The sequence below is a fragment of the Anser anser genome (assembly GCF_964211835.1).
Source record: "Anser anser genome assembly, chromosome: 8".
Lineage (NCBI taxonomy): Eukaryota > Metazoa > Chordata > Aves > Anseriformes > Anatidae > Anser > Anser anser.
The window spans coordinates 23423524-23437268 of record NC_139728.1 but is presented as its reverse complement, the minus strand read 5'-3'; the positions used below and the strand labels follow the sequence as shown (position 1 = coordinate 23437268).

The window sequence follows — 13745 nt, the reverse complement described above, 5'->3', positions numbered from 1 at the left end:
CACATATTTTAGCATTGTTATAAGGGATGCTTTTCATAAATATGTACAGTGAAATTAAGCCAAGCACTCCTATTAAGCCACAGAACAAAGTTTATTCGATCTTCTCAAATTCTGTGTACAGTTTTGCTGCTAAGTGGGCACAACACATTGGCATATTACCTTTAATCTTCATTTCAATTTTAAATCCAACTTGAAAGATTTCGTAACATTTAATGGCATCTTCAATAAATAAAAGGACAAAAATATCTAGTCTTTGTACAGACACATTACAATCCACTCCAAATTCAGTATTGCCAAAACATTGTCTTTAAAAAAAGAACAAAAAAACAACTTGCTCTAAAGGGTTTTTTGTTTGTTTTAGCACTTAAATACATAGAAAAGTATATGATGACAGAAAACAGATACTCTATCCTCAGCAGAACTTTTAAGAGCCAGTAACTTAGAAACAAAAGATAACTAAATCTCTAAGGAGATTAAAGAATCCTGCTTGAAGTCTTGAAAAAAGTCCTGATTTTAGCCTTCATATCAGAAGTGTAGTTTCACTGGTTCCTATCCTATGTCAGCATACTTATACAATAAGGATTACATTCCATGATTTACTTACTTATTTTAAAGGAAAATTCATAAAGCAAAAGCATTAGCCTCCCATACTAACAAAAGTAATCGTGGTCCATATATTCTGCAATAGTAAACAGGTATTTGTGCTCAGTCCTTTGTTTGAACTACCACCATACTGGAAGAGATCCTGTAGTTTACCCTTTATTTCTGTATCCACCTCTTGCCCAGTCCAACAGCAGCAAGAACCTCAGTAAAATGAGCATTCATGCAAATACAAACCTGCCTGCACACATCAGATCACAGGATGAGGACCAACAAAACTGATTCTAATTAGAAGCTAGGCTTAATTTAAAGCTTTCTTTAAATATAGAAAGTCATCAGTAAAGAAAAGCTGAATCCCCAGATTTTCAAACTGCAATTCCCTGTAATTTGCAGCACATCACAAACCAATGACAATGTCAGTTAATGTAGCAAGAAGAATCCTATCACTAAAATTAGTTAAATCACTCATCCTCAAGCCTTCTTGGGGCTTCTTCAGTGAAAGCTTAGGGTGTGCAAGGAATGCATGGTTGGGCCCCTATGCATGCTAGTCTTATGGGGGGAGGTTACTTTAAACAAAAGGTAGAATTACACCACATCTGTACAAACACTTAAAATACCGTTTTTTCAGCTAGTTATCTGCTTCTCCCAACTATTATTGCTGCTGACTATACTAATGCAAGAGAATGTAATAAAGCAGGACCCAATCTGTTTAAGAGAATGGGACTTTTTCTGCAGATATTTTCCCTTCAGCTGACCATGTAATAACAAAAGTGCAATCATTTACAATCTTTTCAAAACAACAACTATTAAAATTATATAATTTTAGGGAAACAAATTCATAAGTTTAACCATAAAAATATTTCCCCAAGTAATAAACCTTAAAGCATTCAGTAACACAGTATTTCAGTAATTATAATACAGGAAATCCCTTCCACTTGTTACAAAAGACAGAACTATTGGAAGATTTTGCTTAATGTACACTATTTAAGAGTTTTGCACCTTGTGAAGGTCATGCCATAATTAAGAACTAAACTATCATTCAAAATAAATGAGAATGGAAAACTGATCTGACTTTGAAATGATATTCTCAACTTTTTGGAAACGAAGACAAGGCAAAGCCCAGGGCCGTGTCATCCAGACAGTCAAGAACTTACAAGACAGTTTACACCCAGAATCATAAGACAGCACCACTTTCCATAAACTACTCTGTATGTCTATTGCTGAACAGCATATTAAATAGTTTGGTGAGAACTGCTAAAACAGATTCTCATAACAACTGTAGTTTTACTTACAGAATACACGTTTGGGGGCAACAGGGAACTCTGTGACAAAAATCATACTCTGAAAAAATGTCTCCTCAAATTGGTCCAAGCATCCGAAATAAACAAGGGCACACAGGTCCCTCATTGCTAAATACTGCTGTTTAGTTGATCCTTAACAAAAATAGGTGCATGACAATAAGGAATAAGAAGGGCCGCCCATGACAGGCACAGAACTGTGACAGAATAGTCTCTTCAGAGATGTTTTAACTATGATTTTGCCACATGAGCAACTGAACTTATACTAATGGAGAACCCTGAAACTGATATACTATAGCCACAAGAAATTACTTCCTATTAAAAAAACAGATCCATTTGTAATTAACTGCTTCTTCAATCATCATTCAATATGTGAAAAACAATAAAAAACCTTTTAAAACAATTACAAAGAGTGGACTGCAGTAGCAGCTATTCAAGCAAGATTCAAGCACAAGTTTAAATGAACTTTCAAGCTGGGAATTAGCCTTCTTTGTCAAAAATTTGTACAACTTTCTCAAAAACCTAAAAAGAGAGAGATTAAAACATTATTAAGTTTATGAAGTGTTAGGTAAACAGTCACTTCAAGTTAATCCAGCACACAATAATTGATAGTATTTAAAGATGTTTTTCTTAGAATTTTCAGTGATTCTTCAATAGAAAAATTGGCATCAACTCCAGGAAAGTGGGACATAAGAACAATAATAAATAGTTCAGAAAAGCAAAATCTCATGAAAGTGCTAAAGACAAGAAACTGTTGAACACAGAAACAATGAAAATCATTTTAGTCCAGCTCATGTTCAAGCAGAACAAATTGATTTCTTAGTTATTCCTATCTCAATCAGTTCTTTACAAGTCAAAACGAAAGTTCCACAACCTCCTTCAGTAATAAACATCACTGCCTAATTAGCTTCACTAACCATACATACATCCAAGAAGAATGCCATAAATATGTAGCCTGCCACTGCCATCCCCATGTTTTCAGGCTTATATACTTACTTCATCAACAGATTTAGAGGCATCCACTTTTCTGACTTTTCCCATTCTCTCATATAAGTCTATTATAGGCTTAGTAGACTGCAGATATGTATGAATTCTAGGAGAAAGCAAAGAATGTATTTATTTACATAATAAAATTAAAACAGAAGAAAACTGAAAAGTTTGAATATAGTACCTTTTTTCCAGACTCTCCCGATTATCATCACTTCTACCACTGCTCTTGCCTCTTTCAAGACAGCGACCAATACATATCTACAAAAGATATCAAAAGGATGATCATAACTGTGAACACAATGTGCTTACCTGAAAAGTAGGAGCAAAAAAATAAATAAATAAATCATGAATTAGTAACAAATCTAGATAGTCCAGACACAAAACACTGTCCAGATCTGATTATGTAAGCCAGACTTCACATAGGGAAGTAAGATTATTCCATAGAAAAAGGATGACAGCTTTACGCTTCACCAGTTTAAGATGGGAGTTCTTAAAATGGAATTAGGGTCAGTGGAAGCAAAAGCAACATCAAGTTCTGTGGTGTGACTAAGCCTCCAACTTGAGGCATTTAAAGAAAGTGATCTGATTTTCAAGGATGTGTTCTGATCTGAAAAGCAGAGTGTCAAACTAGACTATGGATTTACGCTTGTACTGAAAACTGTGTATTCTCTCAAGAATTTATGTAAGATGACACATTAATTTATTCAAAGTTATACTATTCTTATTTGGTATTTCCATAATAAGTTTTTTTAAAAAGCAATGTCTAAGTAAAAATTATAAAACTATACTTAAAAGCTGCCCGTTGAACTGTAAGTTTTGAAGCCTAAAGTTAAGTAAGCAATGCTGACACGTGTACACCTCATGAGTATATTTACCTTACGCATGCAAGAGGACAACAGTTAAGTGATTTTTTTTCCCCCTACAAAGTACATCTATAGTAAAAATTAGAACCTCAAAATTAACACACCCCCAGTGAAAGTTTTCACTTAACCTTTTATTTTCTTTATTAAGCAGAAAAATAGACCCACACTTGTTGAGACTAAAAAACTTTGCAACTAAGAAAAAAATTAATAACATTTCTCAGAAAACTGGGGAAAAGGTGGGAAGCCAGATTAAGATGTTATTTTACTATCAGTTTTTATCCCTCAAGGGCACTGTCATATTAAAAAGACAACATATCATGGCATTTGTTAAATTAATATAATGTATCACTGTCAAAATGCCCTTATAATCTAATGACTTGCTGAATAAAATTTTGATTATGAGGTATCCTACAGCACAGCTCACAACTATGAAAATTAAGACTTATGCTGTCGGCACTTTAGAATTAAAGCAAACGTTGCTACCAAACAAGTAGTCTGAAATCTTTAAGAGTAAACAAAGCAATGTTTTCAGAACATGAATCAAATGATTGTTTAATATATTTAAAGCTTTTATAAACTCTCAAGAATGCAATTCTTTGAAGCGCTTCTTCAATAAAATTTATTTGCACACAATTATACCAAGTGTAATTATTCACTTGCTATTGCAAAAGCCTGCAGCTCGTCATCTGCAGAAACAAGTTGCCAAAAATGCTTGAAACTCACAAATCAAGTTTTCCTTCTACTCCAACACTAGTCCCTTAGTACTGAAAGATTCACTACCCAACTGAGTTTTATCGTTCTTCTTCAGCGAACCTCGCAATATAGCAAGAAAAGAAGTTAGGCTAACACACTTCATTACCTCATTGTCGCAATCAAAAAACAGAACAAAAGAAACATCCGCCTTTCCATCCATAGTCTTATTCCAGCCTTGAAGATTATCTTCATTTCTGGGAAACCCATCAATCAAGAACTTGTTCTTCTGGGAATTAGCAGCCATTGTTTGATCCATAGCCTGCCAGAAGAGAATTCAATTCAAGATCCCTCGCATGTGCAATTATTTTATCAACTTGCTCAACCATCCCCAAAGTGTTCATATGGCAAATTAATAAGTATTTCTCTTAGAATTATTGTAGATTTACAGAGTATGTTTTTTGTTCCACCTTCAATATGTTCTATTTATTTTGCTGATGCAACAATAGAGCCTCCTTTCAAACTGAATACACCAGTTCATAAAGCTCAAAATCTCAAACTTTTAAAGCTGGGCTTGTTTGTTATATTCTGCAATATTGTGTAACAGCACATACCAGTGTAAGATGCCAAACTGTCCCTGGTCTAGAATTAAGTCTAATGGAAAAACCTCCAGAGAAATTTAGTTGCATGAGCAACAGAAGCTTTTTCTGTCACAAAGGAGATACTCTGATTATTTTCCTGGACATCTAACAAGGATGAACACTGGAGCTTTTCCTTACACAGGAACACTAGCAGGTGCTCTTCTCCTTTCCTTCACCTGGCTGTCTATTTTGGTAAAACTTACAGAAACTTAATACCTTTAATGCCTTCACCCTACACTCTCATATGACTGATCTGACCAGTAAGTCCTAAAGCGTGCTAAGGGAAGTGAGAAATACAGATCTTCATTCGTTTCCCTAGAAGAACCCAAAAAGAAAATTTAAACTCTCACAGATCCCTAGGTATCAGAGGCCATCACCTCCTGCCTTCCAGCCAGCCAGCAGCACGAGTAATTGCTGAGAGAAGCACAGCACGCAATGGGCACCTGCATGTCTGCTATTCCATACTGCTCATACTACACTGGAGAATGGGCAATTCTTTAAGAATACTGCCACTGCTTTGTCACTTAGCCTGCAAGAGCGAGCTAGAAAGGAAATAGCCCTTTCCTTACCCTCTTCAACAAGCTGATTGTTATTTCAACCGGTACGATTTCCCCCTCCTTAATGTAGTTCTCAATGAGTTCTCCATACTGTGAGCCCGGCCTTTTTCGTTCGTCTCGAAGGAGGTCGCCAGCAGAAAGGTGCGTGTAGCCGTATTTCTGAAACATGCAGAAAACAGGCAGGTTCCCTTGAATTAGTACACACGCAAAGTTACATCAGTCAACAGCATCAGCCACATTTATCCTTGTATTACAACAGAAAAATATCGGAAATAGCAGCTTGCTAGTGGCAGATCTATTCCGTCTTCAGGATGCACTGAAAGCACAGCAAGAGAGATTCTTGGGCTAAACGGTCAAGAAGGCCTTGGTCAGATATTCACATCCTGTTTTCAAAGGTAACGTCCCGTTTGGAAATGAGAAAGACTCAAAGTGCCTGAGGCACTTCTTGAAACATTACACTGTGCATGAGACATTTAACAAGCATGAGACTTGATAGAAGCTACACCCCATCCTACACAATTCCAGTACCTCACTTCTCCGCTCAGTAAAGCCAGATCTGACCTACTGACTGATAGCCTCTTCAAAATTTTAGGACAGTGTCTTCCATTGCTAGGTTCACACAACAGGTAAAACAAAAAACAAACACATGAACCAATTCCTGCCTCTTTGCAGCTGCAGGCATGCTTTAAGCACAGCAGTGTCCTTATTTTCTAGCTGCAATTCTGACAGCAACTTCCTCTGCCTTGGTTGGACCACTTAGAAGTAACAGCGCAGGTGCACAGATCCCTTGAACCAACAGAAACCACTGCTGCAAGCAAACAGTCCTACCCACACGCTGCTCCAAACCCAGCCCTGCACACCTGCCCCGTGTTCATCTTTCCCCAGGAAGGAGGTGACCAAAACTCAGAGGGCTGCCCTTGGGGGAGGCTCAGACACGGGCTGTGAGCAGATTCATCAATCCATGGGAGATCTTAGCAAAGAGAAACATGTTGTTATAAGGGAAAATTCATATCACAAAACAGTCATTTGCTCAGCTCATTTAACATCACAAGAAAACTAACCAAGTGTACTCCTTGAACAAATATCGTCCTTAAAAACAGATGTAAAGACATCTCCTTAATGAATACTTAAGCTAAACAGGCAATAAAGACACCTCCTTGGCGATTACCTAAGCTACCTATACACCCAAGACAGAGTACACCTATACATACTTGCCCTGAAGTTTTTGCTACGAAACAAAAGCAGCAGCAAATTACTTCAGGGTTATCAGCTCGGCTGCAGCAACATCTGAAGCAAATTTCAAAAATGGTGCCTGAGCAGCATAATAATGTGACTAAATGCTTTCTCAGGCTGTGAACTTGGGATTTAAAAACTTGGCTACTGGACTAAGTACAACAGAAATATTACACAACCCACTAAGTGGCTTTAAAAACATTTCAGTTGCTTTCCAATTTCACCCACAAAAGCGTGGAAAGTTAGTTCTGCATAGTCATAATTTAAGAAGGGATATAATTACCTAAATCTCCAAAACTCTACACATCTGGAAAGAAAAGGAAACAAGATTTCGCTTTAAGTAACTGTGAAGAAAAACCTCCACAAATATCTTCTGTAAGCTCTCTGTACTCCTGCTTTCATGTGCATTGCATTTGGACATGCCTATTTAACTGCAAATCTACATATTAACTATGGACTACAGAAGCCGTAAACCCGAGTAAATCTTTTCTCTTAAGCAAGAAACCTTACTCTGCTGAACCCCAAATTAACATGCAGTTCTTGGTAAAGTTAAAGAAAGATGATGTTTTTCACATTAAGTTTCTACGAAGAAGAAAACAGGAGGAAAAATATAATCCCTTCTGTTTTAGAGGATTACCAAACCATTTAATTTTCCTTGGCATGTCCCTTTTCATGCATGAAAAGAAACTCGAGTCAGACAATTTTTGGAATTCTCCGTCCTTTGCAGCAGCAAACTAAATTATTTTTTAACGGCTGAACAGGAAAGTAAAAGATAGAAGTGTTTTAAAGTGCTGTTGTATAAATAGAGTTGTTTTAGATAATGGTAAATTGTATTCTGGAGTAACCTTCAGAACGGATTAACCAGGCAATAAGGAAAACAAACTTCTCCTTCAGTGGCAAAACATCTATTTGTTAACTGCACCGACAGCAAGAGCCAAAGACAACATGTCAGTTTAAACAACGCAAACAGGAACAGAGGAAGGCCTGACTGCGAGTCTATACACAGCAGGCTTCGGGGACGTGGTGCTCATGCTGCTCTTGCCAGTTTTAATTAAGCCATGTGCCCAGGACACAAAGTTTTCTTTCATCTTCGGCGAGACAAACCCTCAGCAAGCGTCCTGAAGCAGACAAAACCTTAACTTCCCCAAGAGCTCGCAAAAGAGGCTGTAATGCTACTGCACCACTGGGCTAAACGCTCTCACGCCTTGCAAGTTTGCCTTGTGCCAGCAGGACTTTCCAGCAGCGCCGAGTCCATCACGATGCAATCCCCAGGATGGAACCTGTTGCAACCACTTCTCTGAAATCAGAAAGAGGACTGTGACTTCCAAACAATGAAAAAGCAGTTCCTCCAATTCTCCCAAAAGAATGCATACATTCTTTGAGAATAGATCCATAACATTAGCTGATGGCTGAAAGGTCAACTTAAAATGTCAAACAGGTTAAACAAACAAAAAAAATAAATACCTGGATGCCATGCATCTAAGATCCAGACAGATTTCTAGACCGTGGAGTGCAAAAAAGAAGATATACAATTAACTATTCTAAAACATATTTCACAGATAGTTTTCCACTATGCTAGCTGACAGGCACGCTTTTCTAGAAGAAAATCAGCAAACAGCTACTGTACAAGTTGCTCTCATTGTTTTCAAAACTGTTTTCACATTTGGAGAACCACAATCCCAGTCTCCTAACAGAAAATCTGTTCTCAGTGTAGATATCTTCCTCCTTTGCTTTCAAAAAGCAGAGTGAAGTGGAAAGGCAAGTTCAAGTTTCTAGCAATCCCACGTGAGAGGTGTTACTTAGAACAGCTCTGGCTGTGCCACATCTCCGAATTAAACCCCAAGCCTGCCGCCTCTCCAGAACGCCCTTTTCTTCCCTGTACCACTGCCACTTGATCGTCCGTCTGCCAGCCAGGATCCGCAACTTCCGCCTGCAGACAGCACAAGCCTTACGTATTGTGTTTGCTGAAAGTAGATTCGCATGAACTGCAAACGAGAGCAGAGGCCTCATATCCGTGCCACGCCTGAATACGGCCAAGTTCAGCCTGGCCGTTCCCTCAGCGCAGTAGGAAAGGACTGGCAGCGTGCATCAGCTGCTGCTGGGGCACGAGATTTGCTTCCGATTCAGCCCCGTGTGGTCCAGCAACACACCTCTCCGCTACGCAGTTTGAAAGTTCCTTGAGTACGCAGAAGCCAAGAAAAAAAGCAAGAGCAACACAACTTACTGCTTTGGCCTTGAATCCTATCTCAGCTTATCGTTGCTAATCTGCAAATGAAAGTCAAAGGGCTGAACAAATAAAATACAAGCTTTTATTGCCCTACTTCTGGCCTGTCAGATCTTCTAGCAACTTTCGGTTGCTTCGTAAGGTTGCTCATTTTCTCAGATACACTCTTCAAGAACTAGTAAAGAAATAAAAATAGAACCGCGTGAAGCATGCAGCCTTCATGGTCTGGGGTTTTGTGTTTGTTTTGTTTAAACCTAAAAAAGTTTTGTCTGCCCCGTTGGCAATTTGCACATAGAAACAGAACTTTGAGGTATAAATCATAATGCAGTAGCAGCCCTTCTGTCTGCATATTCCAGTAAAAAAAAAAATTAAAATCCCTAGTTAGAGATATGTTCTTGCTTCTGGGGAAAACAAAACAAAGCACAAGGCAAAACAAAACAAGAAGCACAAAACCCACACTAACAAAACAAAACACACAAAGGAGATCCCACTGATAGCGCCTCCGGGGGAGCGGGGGGCAAACAGAACACCCCAGTGCTTCAGGAACGCAGAGCTTAACAAAAGACACCCAGGATGTCTGGGAAAGTCCTAAATTCAGTGCCCAGCGAGCGAGCCTGGGTTCTGTAAAATGGAAGCATATAGGGAATAATTTATTATTTTTTTTTTGAGGGGGGTTAAACAATCTCTCACCATGTTTCACAACAGCGCCCCAATTCAGAAATATGAACTGACATTCCAGCAAACAATTATGAGAACTTAGAGCTAACTGGACTACCAGTACTTGGCACTCTTGGAAGAGATTTCAGAAACCGAGTTTAAAGCAAACAACTTTGAAAACACTTTTATTTCAAGAAAGTTAATGCTGTCTCTCAGCGGACTTCCAGAGGACAATTAACACATGACAGCAAAAACTAAATCTGCTGCTTCCAGAGGAGTGTTTATGATACATTGAGTTCTTTGCAGTTTTCTTCTCCCCAGAGAATCCCTACCATATATCCCAAAACAACTTAGCACCTTTTTCCTCTTGGATAGTAATTTAGGATCTTACAAAAAGAAGAGGCTCAGCATCCCACCTTGTGGGCTGAATTTTAAACACAAATATCCAGCTTAGGGCTGCGGTGGAAATTAATTACATTTTGCGCATGCAGGCAGGGATGTCTTGCATACCCCAAATCCCTGCGGAGTCACCTTGCCAAAAAAACAAAGAAACAACAACAAAAACGGCTGACGTCTTGCTTGAAATAAAGCAAGATTATTTAGTTATTCTTTTTTTCCCCCCCTCCCAAAAGATCTTTATGTTTCAGACAAAGGTTGTAAAGATTTGAAGCTTAAGTTGATGAAATCATATTCTGTGCAGATTTGAGGATTGGGGTATTTTCCCTTGACTGTACCATAACCATTTCACTAGCAAAGTTCAAAAGTCAGTAATAAAGCGTTCATTTTGGCCTATACCCACATAATAACCCCACAATCACAAAAGATAAACACTGTGGAAAGCGTGAAGGTTGTCTCTCAAGAACGTGCACTCAGATGCCACCATCCAGCTACCTGCTCCAACATTCTGCCCCGCACAGAGAGCTCTGCAACGGCCCAGGCGATGCTGAACGCTACCTCACCCGGCCGTGGAAGGCTGCAGGAGTTAATCCGCACGGCGGGGAGAGAGCAGGAACTTAAGAGGGAATTCTGCTTCATCCCCTCCTACATAGGAGGAATCGGTCCAGAGCAGCATTTCTACCGAATTTACATTTCGGTGACAACTCTGCGAGCCTAGGGAATAGACACGCAACTCTTCCCTCCCTATCGGAGGAAACCAGCCTCGTTCAGCTGTCTCTTCAAACCTTATCTGCAAAGATAAAGAAACCTAATCACTTACCTGCTGTTCCCTTTTGTACACTGTGTCAATACCCATTTTCACTCGTTATTACAAATTCCTCCCTCAAATGACTTCCCCGTTTTAGTCCAAACTTGATACGAATACACGCCTCGTCCATAATGAGGGACTGCAACCTGAGCAGGCATGATTCAGGCTGGTACTTTGGAAATACGCATTTCACCTGCAATGACTGATGGCCATCTCCCTTCTCTGGGAAGGCAAAACAGTCAGCAAAACAATTACGACACTTTTTTGAGAAATCGTTCCCAGGTAGTACATAATGCCAGCTCCACAAACCACCTACAGTTGCTTGTGGTTTTGAATAAAGACATTCGAAGCTAAAATCATACAGGGTAGCGCCTCAGCAAAGCAAGGCTTCTCCACGTGGCGTGCTCCGTCCCAGATCTCCAGCACATATAGCAACTGAGAAGTATTTATAGCTCATACTGACTTTTTGTTGAGCACAAACTTCAGGTTTAGAGCAAGATACGGGATCAGATTCGTTCCTAGTGTAAACTAATATTAATCAGTCCATTTATACAAGGATGAATGAGGTTTATTATTACTTAGCTGCAGACCCTTTTCTCCGCGGCAAGCTGCCAACGGGGTTTAAAATCCAAACAAAAACACACTTTCAACCTAAAGGCAGCACTGAGTGCATAAAGGCCATTCAACTGCCTGCGTTAGGGCTCTCTGGGGGGCTGTGAGGGCCAGGCCAAGGGTATGAGCTTAAAAAAAAATCTGGTGCTCAACAGTACCTCGATTGCGTTTCATCCATACTTCCCTGTTCACGCTCTCTCTTTCTGAAGTTTTCCAGCAGGCTCCCCCGAGCCCAGCCCTCACCGGAGCCACCTCAGACCTTCCCTCCCTCAATGCTTAGCCAGCGACAGCCACAAAGTTGCTCAAGGGAGCGGGAGAGCCAGACACCGCTGTCAGCAGCCCCTCATGCTTCCTGCAGTCAGCCCACTGCAAGGCCGTCAGTAACTTCTTTCCACGCAGCAAACAGGACTAGCAGAATTAAAGCGAGTTCCCATTTATTAGCTTTTGGGCTTCTCTTTCTAGGCTTAGAAAGAAAATAAATACAGCACAATTAAATGTGCTGCAAATGTACAAGCAAAATTAATTTTCCATTTTAGCTGCAACTACAGTTAGAGTAGCAGTGATTCATTTGAATCCTTCCTCCTGAAGTGGTCTTTATCCAATTACGTTAGCCTACCAAGCCGAAGGCATTTATACTTCTGAACACAGGGCAGAAGCCACAGGAGGTTCTTCAGCCCTGAGGCTACGCTAACGGTTTGGCGAAAGCCATTAATGACAGCCTACAAAATTTCCCTACAGTTTAAGCTCATTTGTTTGCTGCGTACCAGGGACTGAATTTGACCTTACCAAAATGGCTTTATGAGCACTACGAACCTTTCATCCCACCGCTTAATTTAAGGAATAAGCCAGTTTGAAGGGCCTGTAATTTGAGGTTAAAATCCTTCAGAACTAAAGTCATAATGGCATTTTTCAGTCTGCACCAAATTTGCCTAACCGAGTTATATGCACCAAGGACTGGGATGTGATAGCAGCATGAAGAAACTGCAACAGCACTGCCAGGGCATCGCCAGAACTGAAGACGCATTAAATGTGCCTGCGCCAGGACTTGCGGTTGGGTGCTTTGTCCTTTTTCCCTCCCCAGTCAACAGATTCAGAAACATGGGCATTACTACAGTTCTCAGTCATTTTTTTTTTTCATTGGGGCACAGACAGACGTTGATCCTTCACGGCTTTCCGTGAAAAAAAATAAAATGCAAGTGCTGAGGGAACAAAAATGTCTCACAGCCAACAGGCACACGTCCGGAAGCATTAACTACTTCTGTAATTACCCACCTGAACGCTACGCAATTACAATCTGATTGTTTGTTTTTTAGGAGGAGAATATTGCACTGTGCAAGAGTCACCCTTTCCTCTTCAGTTATTTGCCCTACCTCAGAGGACTGTAAAAACCTATTTGGAAAAACAGAAACGTGCAGAGCAGAGCCGAACGCCTTGTCATCCCGTGCCACCAGCTTTGGGCTCTTTGAAATAAAAGGAGAACGAGGTTAACTTCTGGCGAGCCAGGACACTTTCTGACCTCTACCATAGTGTAGCACTGAACAAAATTTCAGCCTAACGCTGTTCCTCGGGCGCTGCCGGAGGTGGCAGAGGGACACAAGGCCAACCCCCAGCCACGTCTCGCCGAGCCCAGCACCACAGCCCCGGCCTCAGCAGCCAGCCCAGCCCGCCCTCAGGAGTTGGGGGGGGCAGCCTACAACCCCCAGCATGCCCCGCGGCCGAACCCGCAGGAGCCCCCCGCAGCCGCGCCCCGGGGCATGCTGGGAAGTGTAGTCCCCCCCTCCCCCAGAGCCCACCGCCCTCACCTCCACGATGCGAGCGCACTGCGTCCCCTTGCCCGCCCCGGGCCCGCCGAGGACGAAGACGACGACGGGCTTCATGAGGAGGAGGAGGCGGCGGCGGCGGAGCAGCAGCAGGACAGCGGCGGCGGGGCAGCTACTGAGCAGAGAGCGGTGGCAGCCGAGACCGGGGGCGGCTGAGGGCGGGCTGCGGGCGGTGTGAGGCTGAGGCGGAGCCGGCGCTGAGGTGGCCCCGCCGCGGGGAAAACGCTTCCGGGCGCCTCACCGCGCCGCAGCACCCGGCGTGCCCCGCGCGGCCCGAGCTGCCGGTAGCCGCCGGTGGGGGCAGCAGGCCGCGCTCCGCTAGGCCCGGCCCCCAACATGGCGCCCGCCTCTCGTCG

At 41.5% G+C, this 13745-nt stretch overlaps 1 protein-coding gene across 2 annotated transcripts; it reads right to left on the bottom strand.

Annotated features, from left to right (window-relative positions):
* Positions 1 to 72: 72 nt before the first annotated feature.
* CMPK1 (cytidine/uridine monophosphate kinase 1) lies at positions 73 to 13729 on the bottom strand. 2 transcript variants are annotated; one of them, XM_083845644.1, is made up of 7 exons: positions 13372 to 13511; positions 6500 to 6609; positions 5652 to 5798; positions 4611 to 4763; positions 3070 to 3146; positions 2895 to 2991; positions 73 to 2420 (listed from the first exon to the last, which is right to left on the bottom strand). In XM_083845644.1, the coding sequence occupies exons 2-7, from the start codon at positions 6512 to 6514 to the stop codon at positions 2379 to 2381; spliced, it is 531 nt and encodes a 176-aa protein (XP_083701770.1). In that variant the 5' UTR covers positions 6515 to 6609; positions 13372 to 13511; the 3' UTR covers positions 73 to 2378. The 2 variants fall into 2 exon arrangements, with proteins under 2 accessions (XP_083701770.1, XP_083701769.1); XM_083845643.1 differs by lacking the exon at positions 6500 to 6609 and having other exon boundaries at positions 13372 to 13729.
* Positions 13730 to 13745: the final 16 nt, after the last annotated feature.